At 39.3% G+C, this 16,179-nt stretch overlaps 7 protein-coding genes across 8 annotated transcripts; 3 read left to right on the top strand and 4 right to left on the bottom strand.

The window, feature by feature from the left end:
* The first annotated feature begins 5,775 nt into the window (after positions 1–5,775).
* LOC108598961 lies at positions 5,776–6,880 on the top strand. The gene has a single exon (XM_017985732.1). The coding sequence runs from the start codon at positions 5,926–5,928 to the stop codon at positions 6,568–6,570; it is 645 nt and encodes a 214-aa protein (XP_017841221.1). The 5' UTR covers positions 5,776–5,925; the 3' UTR covers positions 6,571–6,880.
* A 731-nt stretch (positions 6,881–7,611) lies between these two features.
* LOC108600300 lies at positions 7,612–8,198 on the bottom strand. Its single transcript, XM_017987782.1, has 2 exons — positions 7,767–8,198; positions 7,612–7,688 (listed from the first exon to the last, which is right to left on the bottom strand). The coding sequence occupies exon 1, from the start codon at positions 7,980–7,982 to the stop codon at positions 7,818–7,820; it is 165 nt and encodes a 54-aa protein (XP_017843271.1). The 5' UTR covers positions 7,983–8,198; the 3' UTR covers positions 7,612–7,688; positions 7,767–7,817.
* A 76-nt stretch (positions 8,199–8,274) lies between these two features.
* Positions 8,275–9,062, bottom strand: LOC108600299 (cytochrome b-c1 complex subunit 8). Its single transcript, XM_017987781.1, has 3 exons — positions 8,953–9,062; positions 8,520–8,702; positions 8,275–8,462 (listed from the first exon to the last, which is right to left on the bottom strand). Exons 2-3 carry the CDS (start codon positions 8,692–8,694, stop codon positions 8,368–8,370), a joined length of 270 nt encoding a protein of 89 aa, XP_017843270.1. The 5' UTR covers positions 8,695–8,702; positions 8,953–9,062; the 3' UTR covers positions 8,275–8,367.
* Positions 9,063–9,234: 172 nt separating this feature from the next.
* LOC108600298 (probable prefoldin subunit 4) lies at positions 9,235–9,926 on the top strand. Its single transcript, XM_017987780.1, has 2 exons — positions 9,235–9,383; positions 9,483–9,926. The coding sequence occupies exons 1-2, from the start codon at positions 9,336–9,338 to the stop codon at positions 9,852–9,854; spliced, it is 420 nt and encodes a 139-aa protein (XP_017843269.1). The 5' UTR covers positions 9,235–9,335; the 3' UTR covers positions 9,855–9,926.
* On the bottom strand, positions 9,889–10,748 carry LOC108600295 (probable Golgi SNAP receptor complex member 2). Its single transcript, XM_017987776.1, has 2 exons — positions 10,511–10,748; positions 9,889–10,453 (listed from the first exon to the last, which is right to left on the bottom strand). Exons 1-2 carry the CDS (start codon positions 10,645–10,647, stop codon positions 9,940–9,942), a joined length of 651 nt encoding a protein of 216 aa, XP_017843265.1. The 5' UTR covers positions 10,648–10,748; the 3' UTR covers positions 9,889–9,939.
* An 85-nt stretch (positions 10,749–10,833) lies between these two features.
* LOC108600297 (ubiquitin-conjugating enzyme E2 variant 2) lies at positions 10,834–14,313 on the top strand. Of its 2 annotated transcripts, none has more exons than XM_017987778.1 (4): positions 10,834–10,931; positions 11,813–11,955; positions 12,548–12,673; positions 12,732–14,313. In XM_017987778.1, the coding sequence occupies exons 1-4, from the start codon at positions 10,904–10,906 to the stop codon at positions 12,870–12,872; spliced, it is 438 nt and encodes a 145-aa protein (XP_017843267.1). In that variant the 5' UTR covers positions 10,834–10,903; the 3' UTR covers positions 12,873–14,313. The 2 variants fall into 2 exon arrangements, with proteins under 2 accessions (XP_017843267.1, XP_017843268.1); XM_017987779.1 differs by lacking the exon at positions 10,834–10,931 and adding an exon at positions 11,041–11,059.
* LOC108600294 (cytochrome c1, heme protein, mitochondrial) lies at positions 14,254–15,919 on the bottom strand. The gene is made up of 6 exons (XM_017987775.1): positions 15,768–15,919; positions 15,421–15,468; positions 15,159–15,307; positions 14,970–15,102; positions 14,617–14,910; positions 14,254–14,558 (listed from the first exon to the last, which is right to left on the bottom strand). The coding sequence occupies exons 1-6, from the start codon at positions 15,837–15,839 to the stop codon at positions 14,331–14,333; spliced, it is 924 nt and encodes a 307-aa protein (XP_017843264.1). The 5' UTR covers positions 15,840–15,919; the 3' UTR covers positions 14,254–14,330.
* Positions 15,920–16,179: the final 260 nt, after the last annotated feature.

The raw sequence follows: 16,179 nt of genomic DNA, 5'->3' as shown, positions 1-16,179 counted from the left end.
TAGCTAAAAGTAATAAAAAACGCACGCGTTGTTGAAATTTTTCGTTGCTTGTTGATTAACACGCTTTGATCTTTACACGGAATTGCATTTAAAAAACCAAATTGCTTTTGCTTATAATATTTTGTTGAATGAATCAATGCTCAATTTTACTTTTGATTTATACGTGTTTGCTTTTGCATGTGTGTGGTGTGTGTGTGTAGTAGTTTAAAAATAGAAATATTTAGAGTCTTTGTAGACGCGCGTGTGTGTGAATTGCATTGGTATCTTGAGCACGTATCTAACAGATACACACTAGGCAATAATTGTTTTTTATTTTGTTTCGTTAAAGTTAATTTTATTTAGTAGTACATAAAATTTCGTGTTTAAAAAAAACAGCGACGCGTGCAGTTACAGCGACGACAAAGTCTGAGCGGCAAAAACTCGAGAATAAGCAAAGTACGGCTTAATTTATACTACAAAAGCCGAAAGCAGTGACGGCGACAGCGACAGCGACGGCGACGGTGACAGAGGCAGCGGCAGCGACAGCAGAAGATACACAACGTACATGTGCGACGCGCTGAAGTTTGCAGTAGACGCTGCCTTCTGTTGTTTGCTGTAGTAGGTCTTAAAGACACTCACGATCGCCAACAACAACAGATAACAGTAATGCCAGAGTCAGAGTCGCTGCTGCCGTCAACAGCAGCAGCAGCAGCACCGGTGGCAGCGACGCGCACGCAATTAGAACGCTGCTCACAGTTGAGAGAGTGAGAGAGAGTAAGGGAGCGCAAAAGCAGCGACGCGACGCAGCCGCTCAGCGAGAGTGAATTCTTCATTATTTACTTTTGTTGTTCTTTTTTTTTTTCCTACACTTTGCTTATTCGAGGGTGGCGCTAGGCTCTCTGTTACAAACTATTTTGTTTGTGTTTTGTCTTGCGTTATGAAATAGTAGTAGCCGCCGCCGCCGATGTGGGCTATGAAAAAGCGCAGTATTTTCTTTAGTAGCAGCAGCAGCAGCAATAGCAACATATGTTGTCTGTTTTTAAACATTTGTTATTTTTATTTGCATATATTAAATATGCACGACCTACATTGTTGTTTTTCAAAGAGCGCCCAGCACAAACACATGCGCCTCTGTTACACATACGCAGTGTGTACATACGTAGACATATAAAAGACACAAGTATAGTAGAGAGGCAGACAGAAGAAGCCTCACAGCCGCCGCCGCACACATAATAAGTATAAATAAAAGCAGACAGCATGTGTACATATTAAACGCTGTTGCCTATCTGCCCTATACACACATGCACAAAAACACGCACGCACACACACACACACAAGCAAGAAATATCAGAGCGAAAGAGAGTGAGAGACCAAAACAACCAAAGACAATAATACATTTATTGTCTTTGAAACAACACACAGCTCGCTGTCGTCGCCGTCCGCACGCGGTCAAAGGCAGGTTCAAACTGAAACTTTGGCCCCCGAACAGCTGCTGCTGCTGCCGTTGGGGCCTTTACTCTCAACTCATGAAACGTTGCTGCGATGGCGTAGACGCCAGCGCCAACAGCGACGCAACAGCTGTAGTGCGGCGCACAGTGCGCACTTGGGGCTATTCTTACAAACTCAACTCGATACCCCTTCTATTAAATTTCTTTGACTATTAAAAATATTACAACAAATTTATTGTAGTATTTTATATTTAAAATCCAATCATAGCAACGGTTCTCAATAATATTGCTAACGTGCCCCACTGTGCGGCGGCGCTCTTTGCATTCGTCGGGTGACGTTAACATTGTTGTTGCTTTTTAGTTAGTTGAAGCTTTAGAGCGCACTGTTAAGTTGCTGTTAAAGCTCTCAGTGCTGTTAATGTTGTGGGTGTTACTTGCTAAGCTCTTTGCATGTCTTTACTTGTTGTTGCTTATTCGCTAATTGCTTAATTTAACAACTGAATTTGCTAAAATAAACGCTTTCAGTTTTGAGTGAGTTTTGCAAATCGAAAACCAGTAGCCTGATGAGTATTTGATGATGGTGCTTGCAACAAAGTTGCAAGGCGGCAACATTAATCAAAGCTTAGCATTTAAATGGAGTAAGCAATTCTTAGAATTCTTAAAATAAATTAATACAAATATATACGCAGCAAAAATATTTGCAACATTTAATTGAATGCAATTGCAACGGGGCGTTAAAGTTAATTTTAAATAAACAAATTGAACAACATTGCATTTATCTACATACATATATCAATTACACATTGGGCGCAAGGCCGACTAGCGAATGGACGGATGTACACACACATATACACACATGGGGCTACATAGTATGCATTAATGATTGATCAATTGAATTGAATGCAAGTCTAACATTAATGTATGCGAAATAACCAATTGGCATATTGATAGCAACTAGACAAGCTAGAGCCTACTTACGTGGCAGGTCAAATATAGAAATCGAGTTAAACACGATTAAAAACAAAACTCAATCACCCTGAAGTGTGCATTGAACTTTGTAACAATTTGTAGCTGATAAGCATATAGAATTAAATAAATATTTATAAGCTGATGCGTCTAGTAATAGCAATAAAAAATATATTAATGCAATTGTTAAGCAAATACTAGAAGATGAGCATAGCGTGCTTATCTCTTGTTTACACGTTGAGGTTTTTATGAAAAAAAATATAAAAAATAAATAATAATAATAGTAGCAAATGTCAGGCGCTAATCAGCAGTGGATGTAAGCAGGAAGTACGTCGATTGGACATGCATACAAATAGAAAGAAAGAAAGTGTGAGAAAGGGAGAGCACTAGAAGCTGCACTCCTCCTCGCTTATCAATGTTACTACAATATGTGTCAGTGCTGATAAGACCCTAGAGCTATTACTATATTATGTATACGCGTTTATTGTATATACATCGTGCATATTTTTTATTTATTTATGAGCCAGTGTTGGCCATGACTAATTAAACAACCAAAACTCAATTTCTCAGCATAAAAACACGCCGACAACTTTGTAAAAGGATTGCTCACAAGCAGCCTGTGAGAGTATAAATTTGGATAAGGGTACATGGCCTGCAACAAGCAACAAGCTGAAAAATTTTCAAAAATATTTCAAAATCAGAGCATAGCGAAATAAATGCTTAGCAGCAAAAAATGTTAATGAATGAAATTTTATTTTCAGCAAGCATATGCAAAGTTTGACTTCTCAATTTTAGATTTGCTTTAGCTTTGTTTTGTTTTCTTTGTGTTTTTAATATGCTTTTAACTCTTTTTTTCTTTGCTTAATTTTTTTGCAGTTCTTTTCGATTTTTGCTGCATGCGTGTGAATCATGAGCATTAAGCATAAAACCGACATTTAGCTGATTGATCTTAATAAGAATGCCTGCAAGTGCGAGGGAGCGGACTGGGGCGGGGGCTTGGGACTGGGGGCAGTTGCTGCCGTGGCTAAGGCTAACGGATCCGTTGCGTAGCGGGTCAATAACATTTGCCATTCGGGATTCCAAACAAAAAATAAAAACAAAAAAAATTGCAGAGGGCGTTGCTTTTGAGCATTTTTTGGGCTGCGCCTGCGCAACATAACAAACTTTGTTTGTTTCTTTTTTGATATTTTTTTAATGCAGTTTTTAATAACTTGCTGGCTTAGGCTGGGGCACAGCCTGACGGAAATTGAAGTTTGCTTGTATGTAGCCTTTGAGTTATGTCTGCTTGGTTTTTTTTTTCGAATATATGTATGTTTTTTTTTTTTTTTTTATATTTGCACTCATCGCAATGCGGAGCGGATGTTTGTGCCCAATTTTGTTGTATGGAAAATTGTTGAGCATGTCAACCAAAAGTGCAAAATTTACAAAGCTAATTTACACAGCGCGTGGGCAGCGTCAAAAGTCTGGGGCAGTCTATTGCATATTTCATGTAGATCTTAAAATTCAATACAAGTTGAACTGAATTTGATTTGGCTTTGCATTTGCGACTTGACTAACAACTAGCCAACAGCAAAATAAATTATTAATCAAATTTCGAAACCTGTCTCTATAACCAATGATAACCAATCAATTTTGTCTGCCATATAAATTGACTTTTTCCAAAGTGCATTTCATTTACTTTTTGGCGACTTTTGTTGCGCAATTTGTCGAGCAAACAAATTAAATCAAATGCAATTGACAAAAAAACACAAGAGTATACAATTATTATATAAAAGTTTAACAAGCAGAACTGCAGATACGCTAAAGGCATTTTCTCAAATTTATTAGATTAAAAATTGCACTTGATCAGATTGCTCTTGCTACCCTCAAACATAAGGCATCTGGATTACGTCTGCAGACTCCATAGCCCAACTCACACACACACGCACACACACAGTCTCAAATGTTTGGCAATTTTGTCTGGGGGTCTGTGCGCATTTTAGGGTTTTCGCTGTTGTCTGCTTTTTGTCTGCTTTGTCCTTCTTTATATAATTTGGTTTATTTTTTCATTTTTTTCTTTTTTTTTGTAGATGTTAGTCCAGTTTTTGCTTTGATTATGCTTGTGCCCTGTCTGGTCTGCTTTATTGTTTGAATTTGGCATTTGATATCATTTTTTTTCTCTTCGGCACATGTCTGGCTTGAAGCAGCTCGACTGTCTGGCACACATATACATATAAACATAAACATATATACATCAACATTAGCCTACAATGTTCTTAGAGATGTTTATTTTTGTGTCACAGCAGCTCTGAAATCCTTAGCCAGACATTTGTTTGCAGCATGTTTTATGTTTGAGTGTATTCGTTTATTATGCCCCTGACCCTGAATTTATGCTAATTTGCCAAAAGTGAGAACTTTCGGCAATTGAGTAATCAACACAGCGAAACGCAAAAACAACAAATAATAATAAAAACAAGTGACCTTGACATTGCTGCAGTCGACAAAAAGGGGCATAGATTGATTTATGGCACAGTTGCTATGAGCATAGAAATTCGAGGGAAATCGGACTCGAATGCCACATCTGTTCAATTTTTTTTAAATTGAGCAGCTAAAATTGACATTTATAAATTGCAAAAGTTTCACAAATAATGTAAATATACATTTTTGAATGATTTCTGGATTTCTTGGTGCTAATGCTTCTTCGCTCTACAACCTTTTTCAAATGTCTAAATTAGCTTAAGACTGTTGTAACTTTATTTTTAACTTTAAGTTTTTTTTTTTGGTATTATCTGAGTTTCTGGGCCCACACAGGCTTGCAAACATTGTTGCTGTGCCACGAATGAATTATAACTTACGCATAATTTACAACAACAGCAAACAATTTATAATAAGCAGCTAAGGTTTTGGGTAACGATAGCCCTTATCAAATATGCGGCATCAAGTTGCAAGTGCTGTACAAAATGTACAAATACATAAAGGTTTTATGCTTGGGGCCAGCTCAGAATGCTGGGCGTGGAGCGGCTTAAATCCACAACGCCCCAATATACGCACATGCTGTGATGCAAATTTCGCGATATTGCATAACCATCAGTTCTTAAACCCTTTACCGGGGTCCGGACTCTTTACTGCTGGGCATGATAATTGCTGCAATTTGTTATCTGAGCATTTATTAATATTAGATTATAGCAGACTTGCGAGGTAGCCGCCTGGCTTGATGGTTTTATATATATTAACTGAGCATAAATTTTATTATGTTGACGCGTGCTTTGGAATTTGGCAAGGGAAGCTTTTAAGCATTTAATTAAATTGCAAATCGCATTGGCATTTGACGGCAGCTCAAAACTTACTTTATTTTATTTTATTTTATTCTCTCTCTTTTTTGTCACTTACTTCAATTGATGACTCTTGAAAGCAAACACATTAAAAATTCAGAGTTTACATAAAATTCCCCATTAACAGTAACAAAATTTTGTATAAAAAACACAAGTGCATATCAAAATTGTACCGCAGATTAGACCGCCCATAAAGACTCACAATCCTAAACAGTTGATAGATGGCAGGGAAGGCAACGCGCCTGGAGCAGGAGATACTCGTGCTGCGCCGTGAGCTGGCCAAGCGCGGAGATCGCGAAGATACGCGCAAGTCGCCCAAAGGCGCTGGAGATGTACCCAAGTTGGGTGCTGTAGAAGCTAAGAAGACTGTGCGCTCGCAGCAAGATCAGGAGCTATACATTGCTTATTTGGAGGATCAGATTCATCGCACACGCATAAAGTATCAAAAGAAAATGAACCATGTGAAGAGCAATGCCAATCTGCTGGAGATTGAACTGCAAAAGGTGCGACAGGAGATGAAGTGCATAACGGTGCGCGCACAGAATGTGGACAAGTTGCAACGTCATGTGGATGACCTAAAGGCGAAACTGAAGCGACGCGATATGGTCATAGCACGCTATGATGCGCAGCATGCAGAGATTATGGATATGGTAAGGCGGCTGGAGGAGCAGTCTTCATCACCAACACAAACGCAGGAAATGGAGCAGGAGACAATGACTGCGGATAATGCGCCGCAGGCTGACGCCAGCTCCGATCACAAAGAATATGAAGACAGCCTAGGCGGCATTTCAGAGCATTTCAACTTTAGCTGCCTTAATCGTGCTCTTCGTAAAAAATTCTGGAACAAGGCCGAGAAATCTGCCTAAGTAGTAGACATCCTCACTTATCCTCTCCACCTTCGTCACTTGCAAGTTCTTTGGGAATTTTCGATATTTTAGTTTGTTTAACAATTTTGTAATTTGAGGATTTTTAGTATTAGTAAATTGGCAACCGCTCCGCTGGATCATCTAACCTATGTACAACAAATCAATGGCTCCAATGGGCTACCAAATTACACATAAGTAGTGTCTTCACATAATAGCTCGCTGGATTATATTGTATGTGTCTGTACATATGTTGTATCATTCATTAAAGCTTCTTGCATTGGCAAACAAAAAAGGAACTTGCCTCAGCGAATTAATTTTTACGTCTGGGTGTTTTCTTGGAATTCTTGACTTAGCCATACCAAGTTCATTGGCAATTTGTAATTCTTTTTGCAGTGTCTCCCATATTAACAATGCGTTGAGTTATTGTGCTTCACATGTTGTATTGCAAAGTTCTCTATTACGTATTTTAAATAGGAAATTAAATTTGGGCGTAGCGGACAGGGCAAGACCCTGTAGAAAGGGCAGCCCACTACACTGTCTACCCTTTATACATATAAATTGGACAACGTTCTCACGAGTTTACTCTTTTTTATTATCAACTTTGTTTCTCTGCTAAAAGGAACTGCTTGGAAAATTGTCACGTCTTGAGAAATTGCAATTGGAAAATATTTATGCCATAAAGCACGTACTGCCCAAGACTGCAAATGGTATAGGGTCACGCCTCGGCGCGTCTATTGAATTCTAATAGAGCTAGTCACTCCACCAGGAAGTGCGTGCAGTCATCGAACATTGGTCAATTGAAGCTCATGTAATTGAAATTGATTAGGCATCGTTGCCTGCCTAAGAACTGGGCCAAAAGTTCATAGAGAGTGAGGGAGAGAGACAGGCCCTTAACAATGCATACTTAACAAGCTATCTTATCATTTACAGAGACAAGTGAATCACAGTGCTCTGATGAAATATACATTAGATTTTTGGCAGCAAACCAGTTGCTTTAACCTTCAGCTACAATTATTATACATTATGTTTGCCTCACATGTGTCTCTCTTGCGCCCCTTACTCAAGGCCCTGAAACGCCTTTGTTCAATGTCTATGACGTCACTGCTACATAGCTGCTGCTAAAAATATAAAAACATGGCACATTTTTAGTTTTAATTTTCATAATTATTTATCAATCTTAAATGATTATCGCATACATTACAGTATTACATAAAATAAACACTAAATCCAAGTCGTCACCACTCCATTTACGTGCCCGAGAAGCATCGAAATTTGTTCTTTAACAGCAATACGACAAAGAAAATGCCCACAGCAATTGTAAATAGCTGCACATTGATCACTTTGGAGTCGACTATGGCCTGCAGCATGCTGTAAATGCTTTCGCTGCGCACTTCACCGCCGCAGCAATCCATAAAACTATTTTTAAATGCTTTTTTTGTTAACAATAAACTATATCATTTATTTTAAGTTTGTTTTCCTTTTTGTCGTTGTTTGGATGACAGTGTACTGACCGCGTTGCCAACTATTAAAATTTAACAGCCCTGTAGAAATGCAATCAGCTGTTTAATGTAGGGTGGCAGCTCTTGCAACAGCTGTTGACTCTTACAATAAAATAAAAAAGGATTCATTTTGTAAATATGTACATATTATGTACATTATGCTGTAACTACATTTACAATAACTGCTTATTAATAACTTTCATTCTACTGTAGTTGCACAATTTGTTTTATTGTAGGTTTTTGTATTTAGCTTAACATCACTATTTGCTAAGGTGCGCCGACTAGCAGGACACTTTGTTTATTCGTCATTCTCAAAGTCAGCGGGGTTCTTCCTGGCCAAAGCATGATGTTTACGCTCCGTCAAGTCATAGATCAAATAGCCCACGATGAAGGCTGCAAAAACGCATATATTAGGTCAAAACATTCCTTCATAAAATCTTTTTTACTTACGTGGAGCCACAATGAAGACATTGGAGCGGAAACGGCGCACCATGTTGGGGAGACCCTTGCTAATTGCACCGGCGAAAGCGCGCTGCTCGAAGGGCGAAATCTTGTAGGTGACAATGCCATGGACCTTGGCAAGGTTGCCGAAGTGGGCACCGTTCAGGATCGAGGTTAGACGCATTTTGAAAGCTGTGGACGAAGTGGACCGGCGTTAGTTTATCCTAAACTACACAAGAAGCTCACAATGATTTGTATAAAAACACATAATGTTATGGCAAACATTCTAGCCTCAAAGAGGTTATGTAATTTATACACAGAGATTTTGCTAATGTTGCAGTCGTGGTCACTTGCGGTGCAGTTATGCCAGCCAATATTCGGGTCATATTTATAGAGCATAGCACTTGCCAAAATTTTGGCATTTATGATGCTCAATATTTACCTTAATTAGTCAAAAATATGTGCCTCAAATTAGAAAACACAAACGTTCCCGTACGTCGCCTGCTGATTTGCGATAAGTGTTTCGATATCACTTTGCAATTAGTGATTAGCAGGCCGCCACGAAAAGATTTGTCGTTTTTTTAAAATACGAAAACTGAAAATCTTTTAAAATTAGACTTTGTAGTCGCTAACTGTAAATGTAAATGCCACAAATTAGTTGAAAATTTCTATATAAGAATTCTAATTTTTGGGCGCCTACTGTAACTGCTAGTGCACATTGGCAGCAACACACTGTCATCCAGGCGGTGAATAAATTGTAGGCAAAGCCAACTGTTTATAAAATCTCACATTAATTTATTAAAAAATCAGCAAATCTATATAACAATGGCCGCCAAAGTAGCAAGCAGCACAAACAAAGTGTTCCAGAGTGTGGTAAGTCAAATAAACATATAGTAAACACTTGCGGCAAAGTAACCTCACTTTGCCTTGAACCTGTCCTGACTGTTGACTAATGCTAACCGACGTTTTTAGAACGACGATGTGCACATATCTTTTGAGGATCAGCAGCGCATTAATCGCTTCGCCAAGCACAATGCACGCATGGACGATCTGAAGCTGGAGCTGGATATGAAGAAGAACGACCTGAAATGTGTGGAAGAGGCACTAGAAGAAATCGAGCTATTCGACGAGGATGAGGACATACCTTTCCTTACCGGTGAGGTATTCCTTTCACATAAGCTGGGCAAGACCCAAGAGCTGTTGGCCGACACCAAAGCTCAGACTCTGAAGGAGATAGAAAGTATTGAGGCCAAAGCCAAGGTAATCAAAGCCGAAATGGACGAACTGAAGGCACTGCTCTATCAACGTTTTGGCAGCAACATCTCTTTGGAGAGCGACGACTAAGCAGCAGCAATAAATTCATACAGTTTTGGCATTTAACGTTTAAAAATATAGTACATTTAATTTAAATCCCAAACAGAATGTCTTTTTACATCATAAAAAAGTATATAATCAGTCCAATTATAAACAGGGTAACCACCATTCCGCCCAAGAAGATGCGTTTATCCTCCACTAACCGTCGCTCTATGAGCTTCATTGTATGATTCGACAATCCCAGCGTGCTACCAATGGCCTGTATGCGTTTATGTGCCCCACTCAATGTCATGCGTTGGGATATAAGACTCTCCAAAATGCCGCTGCCAGAGGCTATCATGTCGTCTACGCCTCGATTTGCATTGCCCATTTGTGTGTGATGCTGCAATTCATAGTCCAGTTGTAGGCACGTCTCTGTCGGCGCGGTACTATTGGCACTAAACCGATGATTCAGTAGCTGCTCGCGTTCACTCAGCTCTTGTTGCCGGCGCTGTCGACGCTCTTGAGCATGTTGCAGCGATGTTTGTAAATGTCTCAAGTCATACTTGAGCTGATCGATTCTTAGCTTGGAGCTCTGCCGCTGCGAGGGCGGTACCTTGTACAACAGCACATCCAGGCGGTCGCAATTGCTGTGAAAATTTGTGAAATTAAAACAGCTGACGGTGGGTGGGTAGTTATCAACTCACGCATTAGCTTGGGTTATTTTCGTTTGTATTGTGTTTTCCACGTCAAGAACCTCTGGCGGTGAAATATGTCCCAGTCGTTGAAAACATTGTTCTATCTCCCTGACCGTGTTGTTTGTTTGGTGGTATAACGTTTCCATGTTGGTGGCATGTGCCTGTCAGCAGTTGACTGTTGTGACACTTTAATTAATTAATCATAAACACTTGTTATTTGTAATGTATTTTTAAAATAGCTGACGCGTTGCAAGTTGCAGAAGCTTTAAAAGTCCGGCAGCACTGCGGCTTTTAGTTAACAGTTTTATGGACAGTATACGCAGCTCGCTCGCACTTTCGAAGCAATCGTAAATCGATATTATCATATTATCGTACATCGATTTTATTTCCACCTCTACCACAATGGCGCATACATCTAGTACCGGCGTTGGTAAGAATTAAATTATTAAAATTAACAATTTGGCAGTGTAATTGTTTGCAAAGCACATGTACGCAAGCAAGGTCAAAGTGTGCATCAACTGCAGCACACAAAAAGTGCAAGAGTACTGCATAAAATGTGTGCGTAAAGCTCATTTTTTTATTGAACGATGACGGACCGCTGCCTCGCGCTGTGCTGTATATATGTGTGCGTGTGTGTGAAAATGAAAAGAAAGCAAACGGGCAAAAACGGCCGATAAAACGCGAGCATAATATTTTACGCTGGAAAACAACTAGCTCAAGCATGCAGCGGTCAATGCAGTTTGTAAATGGCAGCAAATTTGCTCTGTCACTTGACAAATTCATGCCCCCCCAGCACTCACACAAAGATACATATATACAGCCCACATATACCGTAGACTATGTCCCTTTTCACTTGTGTGTGTGTGTGTGTTTGCATGAGTGTGTGTTTTTTGTTCTGCTTTTGGATGTTTCTTACTCTTTGGCTGTCCAAACAGTTTCTTTAATTTCTAATTAAATTAGTTAGAAGCTGCAGCTGTAAATTAATTTTGAGCGTTAACAAAACAAGCCACACCTGCATGTGTTTGTGGGTGGTGGGTGGTCAAGTGTGGACCAACACTAACTAGGCAACCAAACCAAACTAATCAAATCCCAAACAGCACCACACCCTGCACCACATCCAGCTATTAATTTCAACATATTTCTTTACACACTTAAAATTTGCGAATATGCGTGCCAAACCAGGCCAACAAAAACAACAAGAGGAAAAACAACCGAACACATGACCAAAGCCAAGTTTTAATTATAGCCTGGGCCACCTTACACCCCAACTAAATGTAAATTCATGGCTAAGCTTGCTCTTTATCGTTACAGTGGTGCCACGAAATTTTCGCTTACTAGAGGAGCTGGATCAGGGCCAGAAGGGAGTTGGCGATGGCACCATTTCATGGGGCCTTGAGAACGATGATGATATGACGCTTACCTATTGGATTGGCATGATCATTGGTCCGCCTAGAGTAAGTGCAAATTTCACATAACACTGCGAATAACAAAAACAACATTGATAACAAACTGTGCTACGTCACATGAAAAAATACTGTGTTAAATTTAAGGCTTATCAGTTATCTATTGGCTTGCTATAGATATTTTATCTAAGAGATTACGTAAAGTCGAAAAGTTTCTAAAACGTTAATTGCCAAGCAAAAGTTTATAACAGTACAGAGTATTTAAATATGAAAGGCTTGTTAAGCTTGGCTCGGAAAATATGTAAATTAAATCGGGTCAAGTGCAAATTAGTAAGCTGCTTTACTTAAATGTGCAACAACAATGAGCTCTGTGTGTGTATGTTGCATGTGGCAAGTGTAGCCTTTACAATGAGTCATTCAAAGCGTCATCCTTCAGACAAGTTGTAAAAGCTGTCTGAGTAATTGTTGCTATTTAGTTAGATAAAGTGCATAAACGTGCGCATATTTGTTTAATCGACAGCTCATAGAAAATGCAATAACAAATCAATTAGACAATTGAGTATGAGACGAGCTTCAACCCAACTAAGGCATAACTATAATTTTTGTTATTAATTCTGTTTTTTTTTTTTTTGTAACCTTGCAGACGCCTTTTGAGAATCGCATGTATTCATTAAAAATCGAATGCGGCGAACGTTATCCGGATGAGCCGCCAACGCTCAGATTTTTAACAAAAGTCAATATAAATTGCATTAATCAGAACAACGGGGTGGTAAGTAAATGCGTATGACACATTAAAGATTTAATTAATATAATTTTGTGTGTTCTAGGTTGATCATAGATCCGTGCCCATGTTGGCCAGATGGAGTCGTGAGTACACCATTAAAACGATGCTTCAGGAAATACGAAGGATTATGACCATGAAAGAGAACTTGAAATTGGCACAACCTCCAGAAGGTAGCTGTTTTTAGTTGCCAACAACAGAAAACAACGACAACAGCAACAACAACAAAAGCAGCAACAACAACTTTAAAAACACAACAGCAACAACAGCAGCTGCCGCAACACACTACCTATTATAACTACAGCCACAACTATACAACTATTACACTTTGCCGAGTGTAAGACGCCCTACAAAAACTCTTCAACGTTGTGTGTAGTTGTCTGCCGGAGAAGGAGAAGGAGAAAGAGAGTTTATCGCTAGTGGGTTATAGTACGAGAAGAGAGAGGGATATGTTGTAAGAGAGCGCGCAGTAAGCAGCTGCCTTGTTGTTGTTTTTGTTGTAAATATAGTATATGTATGTGTGTGTGTTCAACAGCGAGAAATGCTTTAACAACAACAAGAACTTATAGATCGTTGTCCCATCAGAAATTGGTTTATAAAACTTCAGATGCTACATAAACTTGCAAGCCAGATACAGTTACATTTATAATTCTACTCACGCGCATTTCTCTGCAATACAATTAATTAAATGTAATAAAAAGAAATTTATATAAAAACTAAAAAAAAACATCTTAGGCGTAAAGTAAGTGTGCGCGCATTGTGGCAATGAAGCGAAATTATTATTTTGCCCTAAACTAACAATTTTTTAATTATACATATGAAATATATAAACAAATTTGAGAAGAATTTTGTAGTAAAGCTAAAAACAATGAACCGAACCGAGGCAATTGTAACAATTTAATTAGTTGTGTTCGTCATAGTTGGGACTTGATAAACGATTAATATAAATATAAATATAGAAACCACTCACACACACACATTGCATGCATACACATAAACTAAAAACTGATGAAAGCAGTACATGTCGGCAGTGCGATGAAGAAATGATTAAAATATATTTTAATTTAAGCTTCTAAATAAAACAATTAATAATCCAATAAAAAAATGAAAAAGCCAACTAAAAGTGTTTTGATTTTGGGTGGAATCAAACTAGTCAGAGAGACTGTTAACAGTGGAGAATTCTACGATTAGTATGGAAGCGGAACTTAAAACTCATTTACAAACCTTTTTATCGGGTTTACTTAGTTTTCAATTGTTTATTTAAATACATAATTTGAATTTATAGATTTATACATAAACATATGTAACATGCTCCATTTAATTCAATTTCTCTAGGCTCTTCAATTATCAATCAAACGCTCTCTCTCTCTCTTACCCCGTGTATTAATTAGCGGCTGTCATGACCTTTGGATCCTTGCGTCTGTTAGCTGGTTTAATATTTGTTCTAAGTTGAAGCGGCGCTCTTTAAAATTAACTTTGTATATTATTGTTGTTGTTGTGTGTGTGTGTGTTTGTGTGTGAACGAACATTTGTTTTGGTTGTTATGCTTTAGGCTTAAAATTGATTTATTTCTTGTTTGTTTTTTTTTTATTAGTCGCAAGGTGGCACGCCAAATCAAGTTCTAACAACAGTTGAGGGCCTTAGTTTACTTCTCCTTGGGCACAAAGACAATCTTTCGCGACTTGAGCGTAGACCACTTGTGACGCTTAATGTAATACGAGATGGCAGTCAGGAAACCAAGAATGCCAATGACCTTGATCAACAGCGACTTGCGATCATCGTGCTCTGGCTCCGATGTCCACTTAAGGAACGTAGCCACATCCTTGGCCAATTGACTCTGTGTTGGCGGTGTGCCATCCTCATACTCAATGACCTAAGCAAGCGTTAACACATTAGCAGGCCATTCAACTTGTTTCACTTTGTTTACTCACCTCATTGTACAACACCTGGGCCATGGAGATGGCGCCACCAGGGAAGTACGGATTGAAGTACTGACCCTCACGCAGCACAACGCCTGCGGGCGCTTCATGGTAGCCCGTGAGCAGAGAGAAGATGTAATCTTCGCCGCCCTTGCGTGCTGAGACAATGTAGCTCAAATCTGGTGGATAAGCACCATTGTTGGCTGCACGTGCCGCCTCCTCATTGGGATATGGCGAGGGGAAGTAATCCGACAGCTTGCCAGGGCGCGTATAGTAGTTGCCTTGATCATCGGGACCATCTTTCACCTGACAAATGCACAGAGATTAATATTTTGCAATTAGCAGTTAAACAGTCTTCCATTTACCATGATCTGCTCAGCCTCTGACTTAGCCTCGGCTTCGGTATGGCTGACGCCAACCAGATTACGGTAGGCAATATATTGCATCGAGTGGCAGGCAGAGCACACCTGCTTGTACACCTCGTAGCCGCGACGAATGCTGCAAGCAAATAAAACTTGAGTAAAGGCTAAGTTTTAGGCTTAACTCAGGCTTACCCTTGGTGATCCAAAGCGGAGAAGAGACCCTTGTGGTTCCAGGGCTGAGCGGGTGAATGCACCTCGCTGCCCGAAGCCTGCACGGACTGCTCCAACGCAAAGAGCAGGGCACCAACGCCACCGGTAATAGCACCAACAGCGCCAATCAGCTGTTCGCGTCACGCATACAACAAAAACAACAACGACAACGATTAGCAATGAGCGTATGCTTTTGAGGTTATGTCTGCTCGGAGCTATTATGAAATTTTGCGACAACACTTACCTTCTTATTGTTATTTGCCCAGCTGCTGGCCGTTCCTAGGTTTTTAGCCTGTAAAAAATAAAGCATTTATGTGAGTTTAGCATTGGCAATTTATATGGCACGTAGTGTATCCGTTTGAAGTTACATAATTGTTGGTCGGGTGTCAACTGCAATTGTACTTGGACTTGGACAATATTTGCACTGAACAGCAACAGCATCTTTGAATTTCTTTGCCTTTGCCACTTAAAACATTGTCATTGTGTTTTTAATTAATAAATGATTGCAAAACACTTTTAGTTGATGACTTGTTTGGTGGCAAAAATTTTTCACCGCGTATTCGTTTATTACATGGCTGCTGCTATTATTACCTGTTGCAGATTCAATGCTGGCGTAGATTTTAGCAATCTCAAGCCATTGAATCTTCCCAATGTCGCTGCCATGGTGGCCGGAGTAGAATTTTTTGCGTCTGGTCGTGTAAGGAAACTTAAAGGGCAGCGCGTATCTTTTTCCTCTGGACACCACTACTCGCTGCTCTCAGTGAAAACGTTGCTCCGCTTTTAACAGCAACAGCTCCTCACTTAACAGAACACCCGCGCAGTTAACAGCAGCGACTCGCTGAGTTGTAAATATTTTAAAAACATATTTAAAGCTGTGCTAGTAAAATTCAAAAAAATTAAATCAATTTTATTTTTTAATAAAAATATTTATTAATTAATTAGCTTTTGTTCATAAAATTTCGTTTGTTTTGCCTGCAGCTGCTCCTCATTCAACATTTCATGT

Source organism: Drosophila busckii, chromosome 3L (assembly GCF_011750605.1).
Source record: "Drosophila busckii strain San Diego stock center, stock number 13000-0081.31 chromosome 3L, ASM1175060v1, whole genome shotgun sequence".
Classification (NCBI taxonomy): domain Eukaryota; kingdom Metazoa; phylum Arthropoda; class Insecta; order Diptera; family Drosophilidae; genus Drosophila; species Drosophila busckii.
This window is presented reverse-complemented; position numbering and strand designations above follow the sequence as displayed.

What these genes read in the sequence shown, in the direction of transcription:
- LOC108600295 (XM_017987776.1), bottom strand. Translation starts at nt 10,647, where the DNA reads ATGGAAACGTTATACCACCAAACAAACAACACGGTCAGGGAGATAGAA. An exon ending in AAAATAACCCAAGCTAATGC is followed by an intron (nt 10,454 to 10,510) that starts GTGAGTTGATAA and finishes AAATTTTCACAG; the next exon opens with CAATTGCGACCGCCTGGATG.
- LOC108600300 (XM_017987782.1), bottom strand. Translation starts at nt 7,982, where the DNA reads ATGGATTGCTGCGGCGGTGAAGTGCGCAGCGAAAGCATTTACAGCATG.
- LOC108600299 (XM_017987781.1), bottom strand. Translation starts at nt 8,694, where the DNA reads ATGCGTCTAACCTCGATCCTGAACGGTGCCCACTTCGGCAACCTTGCC. An exon ending in TGTCTTCATTGTGGCTCCAC is followed by an intron (nt 8,463 to 8,519) that starts GTAAGTAAAAAA and finishes GCGTTTTTGCAG; the next exon opens with CCTTCATCGTGGGCTATTTG.
- LOC108600294 (XM_017987775.1), bottom strand. Translation starts at nt 15,839, where the DNA reads ATGGCAGCGACATTGGGAAGATTCAATGGCTTGAGATTGCTAAAATCT. An exon ending in CAGCATTGAATCTGCAACAG is followed by an intron (nt 15,469 to 15,767) that starts GTAATAATAGCA and finishes TATTTTTTACAG; the next exon opens with GCTAAAAACCTAGGAACGGC. An exon ending in CAGAGGCTGAGCAGATCATG is followed by an intron (nt 14,911 to 14,969) that starts GTAAATGGAAGA and finishes TGCATTTGTCAG; the next exon opens with GTGAAAGATGGTCCCGATGA.
- LOC108598961 (XM_017985732.1), top strand. Translation starts at nt 5,926, where the DNA reads ATGGCAGGGAAGGCAACGCGCCTGGAGCAGGAGATACTCGTGCTGCGC.
- LOC108600298 (XM_017987780.1), top strand. Translation starts at nt 9,336, where the DNA reads ATGGCCGCCAAAGTAGCAAGCAGCACAAACAAAGTGTTCCAGAGTGTG. An exon ending in ACAAAGTGTTCCAGAGTGTG is followed by an intron (nt 9,384 to 9,482) that starts GTAAGTCAAATA and finishes CGACGTTTTTAG; the next exon opens with AACGACGATGTGCACATATC.
- LOC108600297 (XM_017987778.1), top strand. Translation starts at nt 10,904, where the DNA reads ATGGCGCATACATCTAGTACCGGCGTTG. An exon ending in TACATCTAGTACCGGCGTTG is followed by an intron (nt 10,932 to 11,812) that starts GTAAGAATTAAA and finishes TTATCGTTACAG; the next exon opens with TGGTGCCACGAAATTTTCGC. An exon ending in TTAATCAGAACAACGGGGTG is followed by an intron (nt 12,674 to 12,731) that starts GTAAGTAAATGC and finishes TGTGTGTTCTAG; the next exon opens with GTTGATCATAGATCCGTGCC.